Source organism: Excalfactoria chinensis, chromosome 5 (assembly GCF_039878825.1).
Source record: "Excalfactoria chinensis isolate bCotChi1 chromosome 5, bCotChi1.hap2, whole genome shotgun sequence".
Lineage (NCBI taxonomy): Eukaryota > Metazoa > Chordata > Aves > Galliformes > Phasianidae > Excalfactoria > Excalfactoria chinensis.
Genome location: NC_092829.1, coordinates 30,228,949 through 30,247,478, shown reverse-complemented (window position 1 = coordinate 30,247,478; position 18,530 = coordinate 30,228,949). Strand labels below are relative to the sequence as shown.

The following is an 18,530-nucleotide window of genomic DNA, read 5'->3' as shown; positions in this document are numbered from 1 at the left end:
CAAGAACGAGGCAAAAACACAAGTGGCAAGAATGGAGAGTGCTCTGCAGCTCAGCCTGGAGGAACACCTGATTAAGGCTTGCATGCATCAGCAGAACGATTCAATTTGTAAGCTGGAGCAGTAAATAACTGTCAGCTCATCACCTCCTTGCCGCAGTACTCACCCTTAATGAGTCGCATTGAAATGCCGATGGAAATGAAGCTTTCTATGGTAACTTTTGTCACATAAATGCACCCAAAGCACTTCCCCCCTTCCTCAGGGCTTCATAAGGACTTACACCAGAGTGCAGAGGTTATATCCAATTACTTAGAAAAACAGTTTTATTAAATACACTAGAAGTATCTTGTCTTGCAAATGAAGCCAGCGTAAAGAGATGAGACTTCTCTCCTAACCACAAGTCCTATGAGCTACCAGAAGAATAACAGCAATCTATCAGCTGAGATGCTGCTTATTGCTCGAGTGACACACAGCTCAACCAGGGCAACTGTTAGTCAAGGGATCGTCACTAACCCTACAGAGAGCAACCACAGGAGAAAGAAAATAAATCCTTTTGCTGTTGAAGTACTAAATCCTCTCTATCAAGGGTACTGCTTCAATGGATGTGTGAAGACTCTTTGCTTTCAGAATGCTTCCCTCACCCCTGACACTGCCATTCCTCCCTCCCCTGAAACTGGATGTCTAAAAGCCAGTCCTGCTTACAGGGCAGCTGGAGAGTACAGACAGCAAGACTACCTATGTACCAAGTCAAGGCAATCTTAATCTTATTTCTAAAAACTATGACAGGAAAGACAGCCCCAGTACAAGAGGTGGACATACTGGAGAGCACCCAGCAAAGGGTCTCTAGGCGGAAAAGGAACTAGAGCACATTTCCTATGGAGAAATGGCTTTCCCACTGCGTGCTGACCAACTCCACACACAGCAAGATACCCTCCTTGTTATCAGGGAGGTGAAGTCAGATCATTGCCTATCTGCCAGCTGTTGAAGGGGTGGCCTCACACTATAGATAGCTTTAAGCCATTAGCATCTCCTGGAGTTTTATCACCCAAGGACAAATAGTAACAGTTCTAGACCACTTACTTGAGAAACCTGCTCTGCCAGGGCCCTGCACAGAGTTCTGAAACAACCATGCAGGCTTTTCCTTTGGAACCACCACGTGACTGGCATTCAAATTCTTATTTACTCCTCAGTTGCTACAAGAAACCAAACCATGATTCTCAGCTTTGCACTGAATCCTAGTGGTAGCCATAGCATGCAACTTCCAAAGAGCCGCAGCACGTAACACGCAGTTGACTGAACTTTGGCATACCTTGTAAGAAAGCCTGCCAATGCTAATAATACACTCTGAAAGGTCCTGTTGTGGTGGGTGAAGATTGTCCCTCATTTTTCTTTTTGCTCAGATAAAATCCATTTCCAAAGCTCTTCTCAAATCCCCTGCCTAAGCACCCCTTAAAAACACTTGAAAGTTAATTAGCAACTATTCTTTGGAACTCAAAAACATGTCATAAGCAAACAAAACCCTTCCAGAGGAATTCAGAAGCCTAAAAATGACATTTTTTTCTTTGCAGAAAGAACAAAATCAGCTCTCGGTTACAATGACCATCAGTACTGGGGTTATAAAGAATGCTCAGGAAGCTGTGGCGTAACACCGGCTTCGATTTCATTGCACACAGCAGGAAGAAGAAAGGCTGCCACCAGGTAAACCCATGTCAGTATTGACATCTAACTGCAATACCAAAGAGCCATGAGCTGGATCGCAGCAGGATCCCGTAGCAGTCACACAGAATGCTGGGATGTGAGAAAGGGCCTGACGGGCAAGATGGGATGAAAGACAGAAGAGGCAGAAACATTTCATTAACAGTTTTTCCTCATATCACAGAAGCAGAAGGCAAGGTATGCTTTTGTGGACATGCTCAAAGTTGATTTCTCACCCAAATCACACGTGCTCACCCAGGATAGGCTGCTCTGCTACCAAGTCTGCAGAAGAACAAAGTGACTTAGCGTTTGCATCTTGGGCTGGGGGTGACCGTTTTCATTTCACCCCGTGCTCTCAGTTTTCTTTAGCCCTAGCATGTCCTCATCAGCAGTCTTGATTCAGCCAGCGCTCTCCGACCCTCCTAACATGGAAGGTCTCTGCCTTGTAAGCATCAGATGTTCCAGGAAGAGAGCTTCAGAGCAACGCCAACCCCTAAATGCTCTGTGGGAGACAGAAGTTGTCAAATGCCCCTCTTAAGCAGAGCTGTCAAATCACGTCTGTATTTATGGCTCTGTAATCATTCACTCCATGTCTAACCTGACATGCCAGACTGCCTCCCAACATGCACTCAGCTTCACGCTTCCTATTTCCAAGCGGCGCTCACACATTATGAAGGGAAGCTGCAAACACAATTACACAAGAAATAAATGGCATCGTCTGCAATGCCTGCATCCCATTGAAGACTGTCATTTCTCTTTGCAGGAGCTGTCACAAAAGCCCACTTATAGTAAATGAAAAAGCCAACTCTGAAGCACTGCACCTAGTAAAAATTTAATATCATAAAACAAATTGAAAACCGCAACATTATTTTTATAACCATTCACAATTAAAGTGGAAAAATTATAAGGCAGCCATTCATGGAATGATTTTGTGTACAAATGGTTGGAAAAAAAGAGACATTAAAATTACAGTTCCATACAAGGAGTCAGGTAAACAGCAATGAGCACGCCATGTTCTTCCCTGGAAAGCCAAGGCTGCTGAGAGATGGAAGAAAATCAGAGAAAAAATGATTTACTTCTTTCTTTAAAGAAATCTGAAGTGAACAGGAATCTGAAACTCCAATCTTCCCACCACAACACAACCACTCCTCCTCCCACCCCATAGGAATAATCACGTCCTCCACCCCTGAAGTCCCACACCACGCAGCACAGAACAGGAAGAGAGCAGCAGCTGCATTTACTCCACAGCATCTGTTACTCTACATAAAGCTGGTAACCACACCGACACCTCTGCTACTGTCAAAAGGCCCTTGAAGGCTCTGAACTAGCTCCTGAATAAACACGGGAGTTTTCCTGGGTCTCCTTCAACTTTTTTAGCTGGAAATGGTTCTTTGAAGTCAGAATCACCAGCAGGTTTTTGCATTCAGCTCCTGGCCACCTGACATCACAGGGAATAATTATCAAAAGCTCCTATCTTGGTGCGACACCTTCACACAAGCTGATGACAGAGCAGCTTCCGCACCTACCATCAGGTGCTGAAAAACCTATTTCCCTTTTTTTAAATACAGTGAACAACAGAATAATTACAACAATATGGAAAGTACCTGAATGCACTGAGATGAAGAGAAGCACAGCTTTACTGCAGTTTCTACTGCCCATTAAGAAATCATTAACTGGGAAAAGAAAAACAAAACCACACACACACACAGGAAAAAAACCCCAAAGCCAGTTAATGAGAGAGAAGATGATAAATTTCCTGGAGGGATTTACAGAATAAAAGGGGGGAAATGCCTGGCACTTGGTTAGTGCTATCTGCTAGACCTACTGCCACCTACCTCACAGTAGAAACACAAGCAGACATGGCCATTACAGAGAGAGCGAAGAGGAATTTGCTTGCACCAAGGTCCCCTGAGGAGTAGAAAATGATACCAGATGGCCTTGGCTACGTGCAGTACTGATTTACTGTGGCAGATGGGAAGACAGGTAAAAATGGGGAACTGATAAAATACGGTACTTCATTAACTCATTAAAACACTCTGCTTCAAGAAAATAATCATCCATGAGGAACAGTTTGAAAAGGTTCGGTCATGTATGATCTTATGTTCTCCTTATGACATAGCCAGAAGTTTCCTCAGTCACTGCAGCTTCAGCTGTTATCAGACATAACAGCTCAACACAAGAAACAACAGAGGCAGCAAAAAGAAAATATTTGCTACTTCTAAACAGATATGAAAACAATCACAATGGTCTCATGTCACTTGAGTGCCAAAATGAAAACTGTGCTATCAGACTTCTTTGTGCCAATTTTAAGTCATCAGTGTTATAATATAACATCTCTCACCTACTGCTATACCCTGGCCAATAGTCCATGACTCACTGAGTGACTGTTCCAACATAAACTGGGAACGTAATCTGAGGGATAGGGAAAAAGCAAAGATAACAGACTTTCTAACCAGTGGCATCTGCTATGCTTAGCACGCTGAAGGTTACAAGTGACAAGACTGGCTGACAAACCCTCATCGACACACACCGATCCCTTAAAGGTATTATCCATAGCCCCTAAATCATAAGAACTATTACACACAAAATGAGGCCAAAGGGAAGCAGCATCAGGATGCTGATGTAATGAGTGGAGTCGGATGCGTGCACAAATGACAAATGATAAAACGTGGCTCTGCATAAAGAGGTAAAAGTAACAGCAGAGTCATATTTTGCTTTTTGTCTCTTGGATTCCAGACGTAAAGGCTGCTGGAGTCGCATCTGAGAGAAACTCAAGGCTCTCCCAGAACACTGCAAATGTGAATAGATTCTCCACAGCCTGGTGCAAGTCAGCATCAGCCAGCCACAACCAACACTTGTGTAAATTCATCAAGCTCATTACGATTTGCTCTCTGGAGCAGCTTTCAAGAGAACTCCTTCCTCCATTATGAATGGTTTCAGGGCTAGTGGGAGAAAAAGACTAAACTGGTATATTCAGACAGAATACACTCCTAGAAATGCTGTTCTACAACATGTAAGCATCCATTACTGCATCATTATTTCCTGATTTGTTACAGATCTTCAAGCTCTCCAGCTTCTGGAAGCAGTTTGGTTATGTGGAAGAATTAAGTAAGGTAAAATAGTGAGATCATAAAGGAAGAAGGTAATGAAGGGGAAATAAGCAAGAACACTGGGAACCCTGGTGTAAATATCCCTGTGTTACCATTCACATCATATGCAGTAGCCTGTCACGGAACTTTTTAACAGGTAACTTACTTGAAAGTCACTATCTGCCTATACATACGTTGTAAAAAAATGCTTCAAGAATGTAGATCTCATCCACACCACTAACTTCACAGTTATAAATCAGCAAAAAAATTAACTTTTGATGGTCTAATGTCAGAAATGCTTGCTCAGACCCAATAAATCAATTCTATCTAAAGAATAATGTCTTGTGGAAGAAGATAAGTTCTACTTATTTTGCAACTATTTTCCAATTAACCTCCTGCAAAACACACAAATGAATAAGTACTCAAGGAGATCATCACCAGGTACAAACACACTTAGGTTGTTACAAAGACAACAGATAGAGCAACCACTACTCCAAGAGCCAGGGCATTATCATTACCAACCTGGTAGACAATTAGGAAAGTGACAAAACATAAGTTAAGAGGCACGATGGCCTGCGTAGTATAAGTAATAAATGGCATGAAAGAGACACGGCCATTCAAACTGAAACAATAAGCACTTCAGGAGAAATATTTCAAGCCTTGAAAATCCATATAAAAAAAACTATTTGGCAATGTTATCTTTAAAAAGTGCAGAAAAAGTACAGCTTAAAAAGGGTACAGCATTAAAAAGTTTGCCCCTAAAGCATTGAGTCTGTGCACATCAAGCATTCCTGGCTTTTCAATGCACTACAGTTATTGAAGAATATAATTTGCATAAGATAAAAGGTGCCTGACAAAAAAGAAAGCAAACCCAAAACGCTGTGCCTTGGAAAGGGATGATCTTTTAGCACCCATTTGCACTGAGAGGCATCAGCAGTTGGCAAGAAGTCCTCGAATAGTTTCACCAGACTAATGATCATCAGTAAGAGGTGAATGCGAGATTCCCGAAGGAAAAGCAAAATGCCAAACAGGGCCACTGAAAACCCACCAGGTTTTGCTTGTCTGTTCTTTTTGTTTGTTTAGAACTGCTTCAGAAGCACTTTGCGCTCTATCGTAACATAAATATTTACCTATAGATCTTATTACGTTAGCCTTAGTATATTTTATTTAATGGAGAAAAACAACAACAAAAAGAAAAACAACACATGCCCCCACTGATGTCAGTGGTTCAGACTCTTGAAAGTGAGCCAGTAAAGTTCTCTGGTCCCTCATCAGTTATTTCCATCAGATTTCTACTCCTCAGAGTCCAGAAGAGCTTGATTTCAAAGGACAATATGGATCTCTCTCACAAGTAGCAGTAGTGTAATCACAGAACCAAATTCCTAATACCTGCTAACGTTTTTGGTGCCTATGCTTTACACGTCAGAAGAAAATATTGCCTGTTTCAAACTTCTTAACAACTGTACGAACAATCAAAGCAACACTCTCCTTGCTTCTATTTTTTATCTTAATCAATTGAATACACTGAAAAATTTGTTCTTTCGTAGCCTGTTGATTTCCTAGTCTAACATTACACTTCTATAGCACTTCTTTCCTATCAATGACACCTGTTACAACAGCACCGTTGTCCAGAATTCTGACTGTAGCCCACTCCTGTAATACAATTAATGATGAACGTTACAAGAACCATTTGCATTGTCAAGATGACATGGATTCAGTGGGGGAGATTCCCCTTCTTCATTAGTAAGACTTCAATCTCTCAAAAGACAGCCATTCTTTGTTTATCTTCTCAGCTGTGAAAGCTCAATTGCAGAATGCTTTGGTGATTGCGATTTCGTGAGTCACTACGTTCTTCCCCACTCACCTTTCTTAAACTCCAAATTCCATCTTCCCTGAGAATAGGGCCATAAGTAACAACTAAAATAGCAAATGTCTTCAGAAAAGTTACACAGAATTTATGTCCGGCTGCCGAAGTACCTTTTGCTATACTAAAAATTTTCCCAGTATTCCTCATTTTGCAATCAAGGTTCCCTCTGAACTCCATAAAGTAGATGGGATGGATGATGGATAAGACAGACAATGACAAAGGGAGCAGCTGACATTTACTGCTCATGTCAGATCAAGGAGAAGACCGGTGAAATTTGAGCTTTTAGTGATGGTGTCCAATGGACAAAACTAGAGGAATAAGGCATCCTAAAACCAGGGCTGCCACCTCCAGACGGCTGAGTCCTTTTCCTCCAGTTGATTCAGGTCTGTGGCTATGCGCGATTCCTCCTACTTCTGGGAGGACATGAACTGTGGCAACGTAAAGAAAGGTCCCAGCAGAAAAAAGCATAGCAACTCCGGTGGCATTGACTTCTGAAAGGGCTTCTTTGCTGCTCTGTGGAATTGAAATGAAAACACAAAGAGAAAAAAAAAAAAAGAAAATCAGGATACATAGAAGCTCTTCAGTCAATAATAACGAAATCCTATAAAGGTTCAGACACGGTGGGATTTTTATCAACTTTAAACTGTTATCGCCGTGAGTGAATTAAAGTGTTGCTTAGTGTCTTGCACCTCACATGTGGCAACTGCAATTATAAATTGATGAGGGACAAAGTGTGTTTTGAAAAATATAAGGTTCAGACTGCAAAACCATAAAACTGAGGATCTCCAGACTGACTCTCCTTCTAAACAGTGCTCAAGTAACATGTGACCCTTTCAATATCTGCAGGTGGTGAGAGCGAGAATTGCTAGATTTAAGCCCCAGCCAATCATTCTCTCAATATTTCATTTAGACGTGCAAACGAACAACAGATACCCTTCCAGAATTTCCATGCAAACAGCACAAATAAATGCACCCTCTGGACCAAAAAACAAACAAAACAAAAACAACCAGCACTTATTCATATTAGGATTAAGATCTTGCTATGCATCATTAATTGTAATGAAATGCAAAACTGGTCGCATGATTTTCAAAACGCTTCTTGAATAGTCTCCAACTCAAATGTAATGCTAATTCTTTGGTAAACTCTCAGGCTACCTTTCCAAAGAGAGGAAATGCAACTTCTACCCCAGCCTTCACACCTTACCAATTCTCTGTCCATTCTGAAGTGCAAAATGCAAAACCAATGTCAGAAGAATGTTCAAACATCATCCTCATTCCTATTTACAAACCCTTGCCGGTACCTCCTATGCTGCAGTACAGGCTAGAACATCCTTCCAGCAAGTAAAGGATTTACTTAATCTTTTCTCTCATGCTTTGAGTTTTATGAGACAACACTTTAAATTCTTTATGACACAGCTTCATAGTGCATCACCAGGACAGCCTGCAGAAGTATCTGTAGGGTAGAACAGTAACACAGAAAACCCAAGAAGGGGCAGAAACATTTAACTTGGAGAGAGATGCCCATTTCACAGACATGAGCTGTATATAATGAAGACTATGCTCTTAGGAGTGTGAAAGACAAACGGGCTGTCCTAGCAAAAAGGATTCAGCTTCTGACATGCTGAAAAAGTCTTTGTACTTAAAACAGACAATTCTGGCATGGCAGGAAAAACTAGCAAAGATTATTTTCTACCTGCATATTAAAATGAAAATACGTGTGGCAACACTGAAAATGATTGAACTACATAGTCACCTGATGAAGCGTGTTACACAAGTACTGAGTTGTTAAGCACAACAGGCAGAAAGGAAAAAAAAGACAGAAATCAGTCTTCTAAAAAAAAACCAACAAACTACATATAGGAACTGTATCTTTGGTTCTGATTGAACGCCATTCTTGTTTGCTTGCTTGTTTCCCATACTTACATTGCTACCTTTTTATCTATTATTAATCTATTATTAATAAAGAATACTACTCCCACTGAGTTCTTCAGGCAATTCAGAATTGTGTTTCATGAACTTTATCTGATGTTCATTTCTCCAACTTGACCACTAACCCCCATTTAGGGCAGAACAGAATCACATACCTACCTTGCTTAGCCCTAAGTATGTCACCATGGACATAACAGGTGCTGCCAATGCAAAGACCAGCAAGTGTTTTCTAATTCGATTCCGTTCCAGCCCAGCATGCATCAGGAAGGAAACCAGGCCAAAGGCAGCTGGTGCCTGCAGAAACAGAACAAAACAATTACACGCTAGTAATACAACCCCTTCTAAAATTACGACTTACGACTCATCTCTTTTGGAGTAGTAACACACAAGGCCACAAAAGATATACCTGTTCAATACCAACTATTTATTGATAGATGTCATGGGATAAACCTTCTTCCAAAGCTGTGCAATTGCACAATTTAAGAAGACAAAGACTTTGAATGATAAGAATAACTAAAGCAAAATTTCACTTGACACTAGCCATAAAGTAAGCCTCACAGGAAGATGCAACACTGCTAGCACTACATCTGAAGTGGGTTGCATAAAGAACCATTTACTGCAGAAACAGTGAATGAAAGACATTCTAGATCAGAATTTCCTAACATTCTGGACACAGTTGCACAAGCAAGACTCTAGTCGAATGTATGACTAAGTACTGTAGCATGTGTATGTGCTTCTGTAAGTCATGCACATAAGCACACATCTGGAACTTACATAGTCAACATACATTCATGCATAAACACTAAGAAAGCTCTTCTTTTAAACATCATTTTCCCATGAGAAACTGTTTATGAGTTGTTTCCTGCAGATATGGCTGATGTTAAAGCTGCTTCAATAACAGAGGTTAACCAGAAGCTTTCTTTAGTATTCCAGTATTAAGTAGGCCCAGAAGACTAACACTGCAAACTGCAAAACCTTTTATTACATGAATAACCTTTCCATTTTCTGGGCAATAGAGGCAAAACAAACAAACAAACAAAAACCAACCCTAAAACTTGTGTGATGAACATAAAACCACATTCTCTCCTTGAATACACCAGCACACGCTCCTGCAGTCAACCTCCAGAACTTTGAGTGCATCTCTTACAGCAGTAAGAATTCTGTAGATATAGCAGGAAAATGAAACACAAGCAGCACGCAAACCCTGACACCACCATCAAAAGCAGTAGCTTCAAAAAACATAACGTGATACTGACGCATTTCTTAAAGAGCTGTTCTTCTCTTATCACTTCTGAGAGACAGTCCTGTTTGCCACCACAGACAAGGTAGGCAGCAACAAGTATCCATTTCTTCTCATTCAGACTTAGCACCATTTAGCATCATTTGCTATTCTGTCAGACATCACAGTCATGCATTTTGGTTCTTGAAGTTGTATTACTCATGTGTTCATTTACAGATTACATCACTAAGGACACTTCAGAGCCTGAGAAACTTCTGTATGTTTTGTCTTTCAAAGAACAAAATACATGGGTTTTTGATGTCGGCTTACCTTGTGCAGCATAATTGCAACAAACACAATCAACTGGACACTAGTCTGAGAAGTAGAAGCTGCTGCACCCAATGCAACACCATCAGCTGAAAGAACAATAAGAATTACCGAATTACTCCTTCATCTAAGTTTCAGCTTCCCCCCATCGTGGCTGGCAGTAGAAAACATTTGAAAGGCCTTGCTTCTCAAAATTCTATTAACATAAGTAGCCCCACACATCATTCAGTCCCCACTGCTTCTTTAGGCACAATTTTGGGATTTCAGGCAGCAGCTCTCATTTCCTCAAAGCCATAAAAAGTACAACGAGAATCTGTTCAATATTGACACAGTCTGTCATATTAGATTCAGGCAACAAGTTTACTAGTTTTGGTTTGCTGTCTAAAAGCATCCTCCTCTCTAAATTAAACAAGCTGTTTCAGATTCTAAACATTAAAAGAACATTAACTGCTACTATTTCAAATACTAAATAGGAAATGGACACTACATGAATCCTTACTGTATACTCTCATCAGTGAAACACAGCCTTTGGATAAACATTTTAGGACACCTGCACAGTAATTCTCAGCAGAAGAGAATTAAAAGTACGTTTCTATTACATGTATAATGAATAACTACAACATCAGCACGGGTTATACACAACCCTTTCAATCCCTGCAAGTCAACATGTATGTATTTCAGTTAGAGCTCTACTCTATAACCTTTCTCTTCACAAGATTGCCCTCGGTTTATTTTGGCAATGTGTCATACTATATATCAAATGCTTAAACATATATTAAAATATAGCAGATGAAGAAGTCAGCAAACAATTGCACAGGCAGGGATTAAGCACCACACAAAATTAGAGATGGGAAAAATAAAGGAGAGAAAACATAGCACTCAAATGCAATTCCATTAAAAACTCTGAGTCTTGGAGTGTGTTTTCTCAGTCGATTTTAATGGGGAATGTTAATTTTTTTTGTTGTTGGTATAGAAGATGCCATCTTCAAAACCAGAACACAAGTATTTCTATCACACATAAAGACAAACTACGTAGCAATGGAAGTCGCCCTCGAGTTTTAACAAGAGGTCCCATGTTACCTGCAGCATGGACCACTAATCCCAGCGTTGTGGTGATTTTGGAATTGCCTGATCTAGCAGCTTCTGGATCTGAAAGGGTCATGAAGAAAGCAAGGGTAAGAGAATAAATACACAAATTAAGCTGGAAGAAGAAAAATCTCAATACTACTACACATCTCTACCAGTGATAAACAGCTTAGAAAGTTGCATTGAAAACTATCAGGTTTTGCATTTCTGCATTAAATTTAAATATCTTTCTTCATAATGTGCATCTCTAACACAGACCACAGTCAATATTCTCCCACTATTTGCTCTGATGAGAGACACAGAACAAACAACAGATTTTTCTGGCAGAAGCCTTCTGGAAAGCCAAAAAAATGGGTTATACTGCAAAACAGACAATAACTCAAGTGTAAAAATCACTCTCCACACCTGTACATGCTTGCACAGTTACTTTACATTAATGAAGCACACTCATAAATTTTGCTGGATTACAGAAAAGATCTCCACAAACGTTTTGAACGGCTCCTGCTCTAAGTTCATACAGCACCTACTGAAAATCGGGCTGTGACTGGTCAAATTAAATCTCAGTAGCATTCATGAAATTGCACCTTGCTAATATGAAGTAATGAGCAAGAGTAACTGAAGAGTTTCTTTACTCACCATCTGTAGAGTGTACATGAGAGCTGCCTATCTGGTCAACCAGAAGCATGAAGACAAAGCCAAGGACAAGCGAAACACCGATGTATGCGTGCAACCTGGAATGGTCATGGCCATACTCATGTACAACAGCGATTTCGGCGACCTTCTCAGACTCCATCACATGCTGCATCTCACTTGCTGGGTGATGCTTCCCTGCAGCATGCAAACAAACAGGTTAGGAGACAGCAAACTAATGTGAGGCCATCACTATTTTCCTCCTCTGCTCAGTGTTCCTCATGCACTCTTAGACAACGCACATAAGCCACTGCTTCAAGGTTTGCTTAGCTCAGTTTCCTAGGATAGCACGCATTTATCTGCTTTAACAAAGTTCTCAGTTTCCAGCTGATGTAAGTGAAGAATTCCTTCTTCTACCAACTACCAGAAACACACTGTTAGAAATGTACAAGCAAAGATGAGGAATAAAGAATTTTCAGTTAAGTCCCCAACTGCTGCACAGCACAGAGCACACATTCAATTTCCCAGTTTCAGACTCCATGATCATCTGAATCATATATTCTTTCTAAACCCCTACAAACTCTACTAGAGACAAACCATCACGAAAGCCCTTTGGGTGATGCAGAACAGGAATTTCATGCTCCTTGGTGTGCTTTTTTACAACAAACAATTGTACTTCCATGGCAGGGAAGCCACTTTACACACTGCAAGTGCTATTCAAATGTTTCCAGTGGGAGAAAAGACACAGTAAATCTACTTCCACATCTGATATCTCAAAGCTAAGTCAGATGTTTGAATTGTATGCTATATTCCAAGGCCCTGAGTTACCTATCATTCAGTACAAGTTGCCTCCATTCCAGAGCAGTGAAAATGCTTACAACCCTATTTGTAAATCCCTTTAATGTTCAACTAGGAAACCATTTATTCTTTTTGCTAGACCCGACAATAATATCATAATCTCTAATAACAATTATTTTTGTCCCTTCCCTACACTTAGGTGACACTATTAATCATATAAGCAACCTTCTGGTATTTACATGAGAGAACTTAAGAAAATAATTATTCAAATCTTAGGATTTGAGTTGCAAGCGCAGTGTGCTGGGGGAAATTACAAACATGATGACAGAAAGCAGAGCTACCCAAGGGAGACCATTCTCTCGATGCCGCTTATATGCTTCTATAAAGACAGAATCACTTTATTCACAATACTGTGAGTTGAGAATTCAGCCTGAAGAAAAAGTTCTTGTTTACTAGACAAATATTACTGACATCCCCAGTGCCTTCCTCCTGCCCCTCCTGAAGTACATACTATCAAAATTGTAGCTCTAAACATCTGGCTGTCGATATGAACACAATTATGCGGGTGTTCATATTAATTGCATTTGCTACTAGTCGTATCATTGAAGTAAAATCTATTTCACTTAGTATTAAAATGAAATGGAGAGCAAAGCCACAGCTACAGCTCATTAGAGACATCCTACACCACAGAGTGCAAATTACTGTACATAAAAGCATAATCAAAAGGTTTTTCCACTTCTTGATACTGGATGATTTTATATATTTTGTTTATGTTGAAACAAAAAACAAACAAACAAATAAAAGAGGTTGACCATAAATAGATTCTTAAAAATATTAAAGGGGTACTGAAACAAGAAAAATACAGTACCACAACAGTACTATGATTATCTCTCAACTACAGATTAGGAACAACGACACATCAAACAACTGCCACGTTCTCTACAGTCCTGACTCAAAAGACCTTTCTCCTGCAACCATTAAATTGTTGCCATTTACCTTCCAACAAATTCCTGGTTTTGAACAAACTGAAGTCTCATGCACGGTAAATCCAACAGCCTAATGCTCTAAGCTAAAGCAAGATCTAAGTGTACTGTGAACAAATTTAATTAGACTCAGCTATATAAATAAAGCCATAACCTTAAATCAAGATCTATCCAAGATTTTGGTGTATAAGATGTGCTTATACCACCCAAGATGGGGCTAATTCACAGAGGAGGCGCTTCTACGTAACCACAGTTGTCAGCCGATTGCCCCATGGAAGCTTGGTTCCAGCTTCAGGCCATTCTAACTGGCTTAGAAAAGCATAGCCCATCACAGAAACGAGCAGACTGCTGCGGGCAGTATGGCAGCTGCCATTCAGTGCTTTTTCTCTACACTTGTGAAGAGTTATGCATACTTAAAAGTTCTACAGTTTCAAGGAGAAAACTCTTACAGTGGCAAGTACATGCAGATCTATAAAACACTTCAAACAATTGCTAAAATGAGTATTGAACTAACCTACAAAAAGCAACAGCAAATAACCCACAAGCACTCCCTCCCCCAGAGGCATCCCTACACCTCTTCTCCAAGGTTTCAGTGATAGATTAACCCTATCCATAATAAAAAACATTACACACAACCTACTGAAACAGGCATACAAATACAACAGACATACAAATGGCTAAATTGCTCAGCAAGAATCACCGGATCCACAGCTTGATGGTGCTTCTCTGTCAAACCAGCATGAACACACAGCATTTTACCTATAGCAGTGATTTTATGCTGCATTTGCTGTGAAACTCCCTGCCAATCTCATGTTAAAAGCCCTAAAAGCAGACCCTGGTAAGTCACAAAAGCATGGCCTGGATTATCTTGAACAAGGTCATTCACAGACACAGTTTTTGTTCTTACCCTCCAAAATGTCTTCATAAAGTGCATGTACTCCTTCCGGCACAATGACAGCCAAGGCAGTTCCGCACAGCAGCCCGGCACCCAGAACAGTCACCAACTTTAATCTCTCCTGCAAGCAAATACAAAACAAGTATTACCTTTAAGCAGGACGGTGCTTCCCTTACTCTCTCCTATTAGGAGAGTTGAAGGTGCACAAAATCTACTCCTAATTCTTATTCAAGGGTGAACATATCCAGGGTCTGACACAAACAACTGAAATAAGAATGTAAGAGACAACCCATTAGAAAAGCAATGTCAGAGAAGAAATGAAATGTCACATACATGAGAACAGCATGGATGGTTATTTTTGACATTAATGGTTATTTGGGGCTAATTCACCCCCTCAAACTGCAAAATCTACAGAGACAAAGGAATAAGGAGTGTCTGAACTGGAGCACATTTGCAATTCCATACTTTATCTGGTGTTGTTATTAAGTAGATCCTTCCTACTGGAAATCACACTGAAACATGCAAGTTCTCTAAAGCCTCACGTAGGTACGGCACAGCAGACGACAAATCATCTGTTCCCAAAAATGACAAAGGAAAATACCAAAATAAATAAGTTACCTAATAAAAGTCAGAAAAGCAAGAGAGACAAAAACATAAAAGCCTCTACAGATGCAAACATGTTGGTTAAGTACGTCCAATTAATCACTAAGTCGGCTATATTGATACCAAGACAGAAAATGGCTGAGTCGGTTAGTTTTGCAAATTTGTAATTAAATCTTAAAATTATACAAATGTGACGCTTTTATCACATAGCAAACAAAAGTAGCAGCTAGTTTACATTCTAGGATAAGTTTCTACAACGTGCCTTTTTTATTACTGGAAAGCAGCAGGAAAGGTAGCTGTTTGCTACTGTAAGAATTATCTCCCTGGTTATACTGCAATTTTGGAATGACCCAAACAAAGCAGAACCTTGAAGATATCGCCCCTCCCTCCACTGCTGCACCGTTCGTCTACATCCTGTTTTACTAATACAAGACTGGTCCACTCTTACTTTTTGCTCCCTTGGGACTACAGCGCTGACAGGTTAAAGTCAGAGCAATGCACTGAAAATCCACTATAGTAACTGGCTACCATATATCTGTGGCAGAACAATCATCTCACACACACAGGGAGACGTGTGTCACCAAATACAAATGCTAACTACCAAAGTCCTGGAAACAAAGGTCAACATTCAAATGATGGGAAACCACCGGTAGCATATTGCATTACGCCATCTGTTCTCTCACCCTGCTGCAGTGACACGTTGGTTAAAGAGGTGACGTTCACATTGAAAAAACAGGAGGCTCTTGAGAGATGCACAGCTACCATTCTGTAAGCAAGCCACATGGGATCGTAAGGAAACAAATAGAGTATTACTAGAGTATTATTTGAGTAGTGATATGCAAGAGATGGCCCGCTGCTCCTGAAGTAGTTTGCCAAACTATAGTGCCTCAAAACAAGAACAAAATGCCTTTTAAACTGCAATACTATAATCTGTCTTCTGCACAGTATGTGTGCACATCTGCACTTGGATGTATGTGTAAAAGTACTGCCAAAAAACACCTGATGTACTGCGGTGTTACTACCATTGCAAACACAGAGCACTGCTTGAATTCAGGCACCTGTGAATTTTAAAAATGTATGTGCACGGATGAGTTACTATTTCAACAGAAGCTTGCATCTCTTTTTCAATATGAAATACTTTGAAATGCTGAATACAATAATATAATAACGACAGTTTACTCAGATAGGCAGAAGTCATCTAATCTGAGCTAAGAAATCAAATAAATTCAGTTCCAAAATCACTTGTGTGTCTCTTGTTAAGAAGAGGAACAGAGTAAACAGTGCTAACATTACACAGAAAATCCTAAACTCCTCAACTTAGTCAGCTGTTCTATTCTACTTGGACCTAGAAAAACCTCCCACCTGTTTTCAGCTTTGAGCAGTTCCACTCCAGTCAGCCCTATGAGCTTCTTTTATTTAAGCAAAAGACTCCACCTGTTCTAGGTGCACCTCAAGAGCTGTCTGAGTGTGGTTTCCAACCCAGCATTTGTCTAACAGAGTGATTTTTTTCTCTTGCTGAGGTCACCTATAAAACTTATTGCAAACAACACAATATGCACCCCAATTATTTCAGCCTAAAGTTGTCCACATTGCACAGGCTAAGCAATCACTTAAAAGATAATAATTATTAATTAGGATTAATTACATCATGTAATTACATCTCCTAAGAAAGGAGATCAAGATTGGATATAAGAAGTTATTATAACAAGATTAGTGAAGCACTGGTACGGGTTGCTCAGAGGTGGTGGATGCCCCATCGCTGCAGACACTCAATATCAGGACAGCACTCTGAGCACCCTGATCTCACTGTAGATGTCCCTGTTCATTACAGGAGAGTTGGGTTAAGAATCCCCTGAAGGTCCCTTCCAACTCAAACAATTATTTGATTCTATAACAGGCAGCAAATTTGCACAAAGTCCTTTGGATGCTTCAGGGCAAAACTGAATTTTGAAGGGTAAGTAGGCAGCTGTGCAGTCTTGAAGTTATGTAAGGGAATTTCTATCAAAGCACCAAACAAAGCACCAGCAATACAGAACCAGACTAATGCTTACACAAAGATTTCAGAGTACATTCTGACATTTCAATACGTTTAATGGACTACATAGTTAGCAAAATTAACAGGCTTCCCTTCTACACTGCTCATTTTACTGCTCCCAAAGCATCCACTGTGCTGGTAACCATGAGACCAAAGGCCAGGTTCAGCAGTCTCTGTGATTCAGTGGAAGAAGTAATTTCTCTTCCGGCACTCTAGTCTCCCAAAACAGTACCGATCCCAGTAGAAATAGGAACCTCTCATAAGAGGGCTCCTACTGCCTTAGAACAACTGAACTGTCACTCGATCACAGCTTTATGAAGGAAAAAATAATAATTAGAAAAACCCTACATTGGCATTAAAGGACGTTGGGTCCAGAATCTACAACCTTCATAACTTCGACATATAATTTCTCAGATGCACCCAAGTGCATTTTTACTTTAAAACTTCTGTACTGCCTGGACCCTCATTCCATTCACACTAGGGCCTCTTCCTCCCTTTGAACAATACCTTATGCAGCCACAACACCTAGCAAAACGAAAGTTCTGAGACACACGGGGCAGTAACACAACCTGAGCTGTAAACAAAGAGATACAGTTTGCCTCGTCAGCAACACAGAGTCCAAACTAAACCGTGAACCCGAACAAAACGCCCTGAGAACGTTTTCTGAATGGCACACGGGCATCTCCTTTGAGCAGCCCACAGACACGCCGTGACTTAACCTGCGACCTCAGCGGTTCTTAAGGCAAACCGTATCCCTGCACAGCGGCCAAGGTGCGGTTGTGCGAAGCCCTCTTACCTCCGAGAAGTTCACGGCCAGGGGAATAATCCCCGCCACGTAGCAGGCGACCAGCATGGCCAGGGACAGTAGGCAGATGGAGCGGAAGTCATCCATTTCGCCGCTCTCCGTCCGCTTCCTTAAAGTGAAATTCAACAGCGCCCGTCCCACCTCGGCCCTCACGCCTCAGCCCGTGCAGACGCCGAGGTCCCAGGAGGGGCTCCCGGCCATGGCTGCCTGTGCCGAGCCGTAGCCCCGCGGGCCCGGGGCCTCTCTGCCGCTGACAGCACCGCGGGGGGAAGGAGAGCGGTCGCTCGGGCCGGGATAGGAGCGGCCCTCACCTGAGGCGGCGGGCAGGGCGGGAGGGCCTCACTGTCCCCGGGGAGCGAGGGGAAGCGGCGAGCGGCGGGACGGCTGCCGGCAGGCCAGGCCACACGGCGCCACGGGCCCCTCGGCTACCTCAGAGGCCAAGTGGCACCTCCGCCACCCCGCGCTTCCCCTTCCGGGGCTCTGCTCCCTCACCCTCACACGCCTCCCGACTTCAAGATGGCAGGCGAGGCGAGCAAGACGGGCGCCCTCACCAAAGATGGCCACCAGCCCAC

At 41.4% G+C, this 18,530-nt stretch overlaps 1 protein-coding gene across 1 annotated transcript; it reads right to left on the bottom strand.

The window, feature by feature from the left end:
• Positions 1-2,508: 2,508 nt before the first annotated feature.
• On the bottom strand, positions 2,509-18,405 carry SLC39A9 (solute carrier family 39 member 9). The gene is made up of 8 exons (XM_072337604.1): positions 18,270-18,405; positions 17,950-18,067; positions 14,528-14,636; positions 11,846-12,037; positions 11,204-11,272; positions 10,127-10,212; positions 8,737-8,871; positions 2,509-7,161 (listed from the first exon to the last, which is right to left on the bottom strand). Exons 2-8 carry the CDS (start codon positions 18,043-18,045, stop codon positions 6,931-6,933), a joined length of 918 nt encoding a protein of 305 aa, XP_072193705.1. The 5' UTR covers positions 18,046-18,067; positions 18,270-18,405; the 3' UTR covers positions 2,509-6,930.
• Positions 18,406-18,530: the final 125 nt, after the last annotated feature.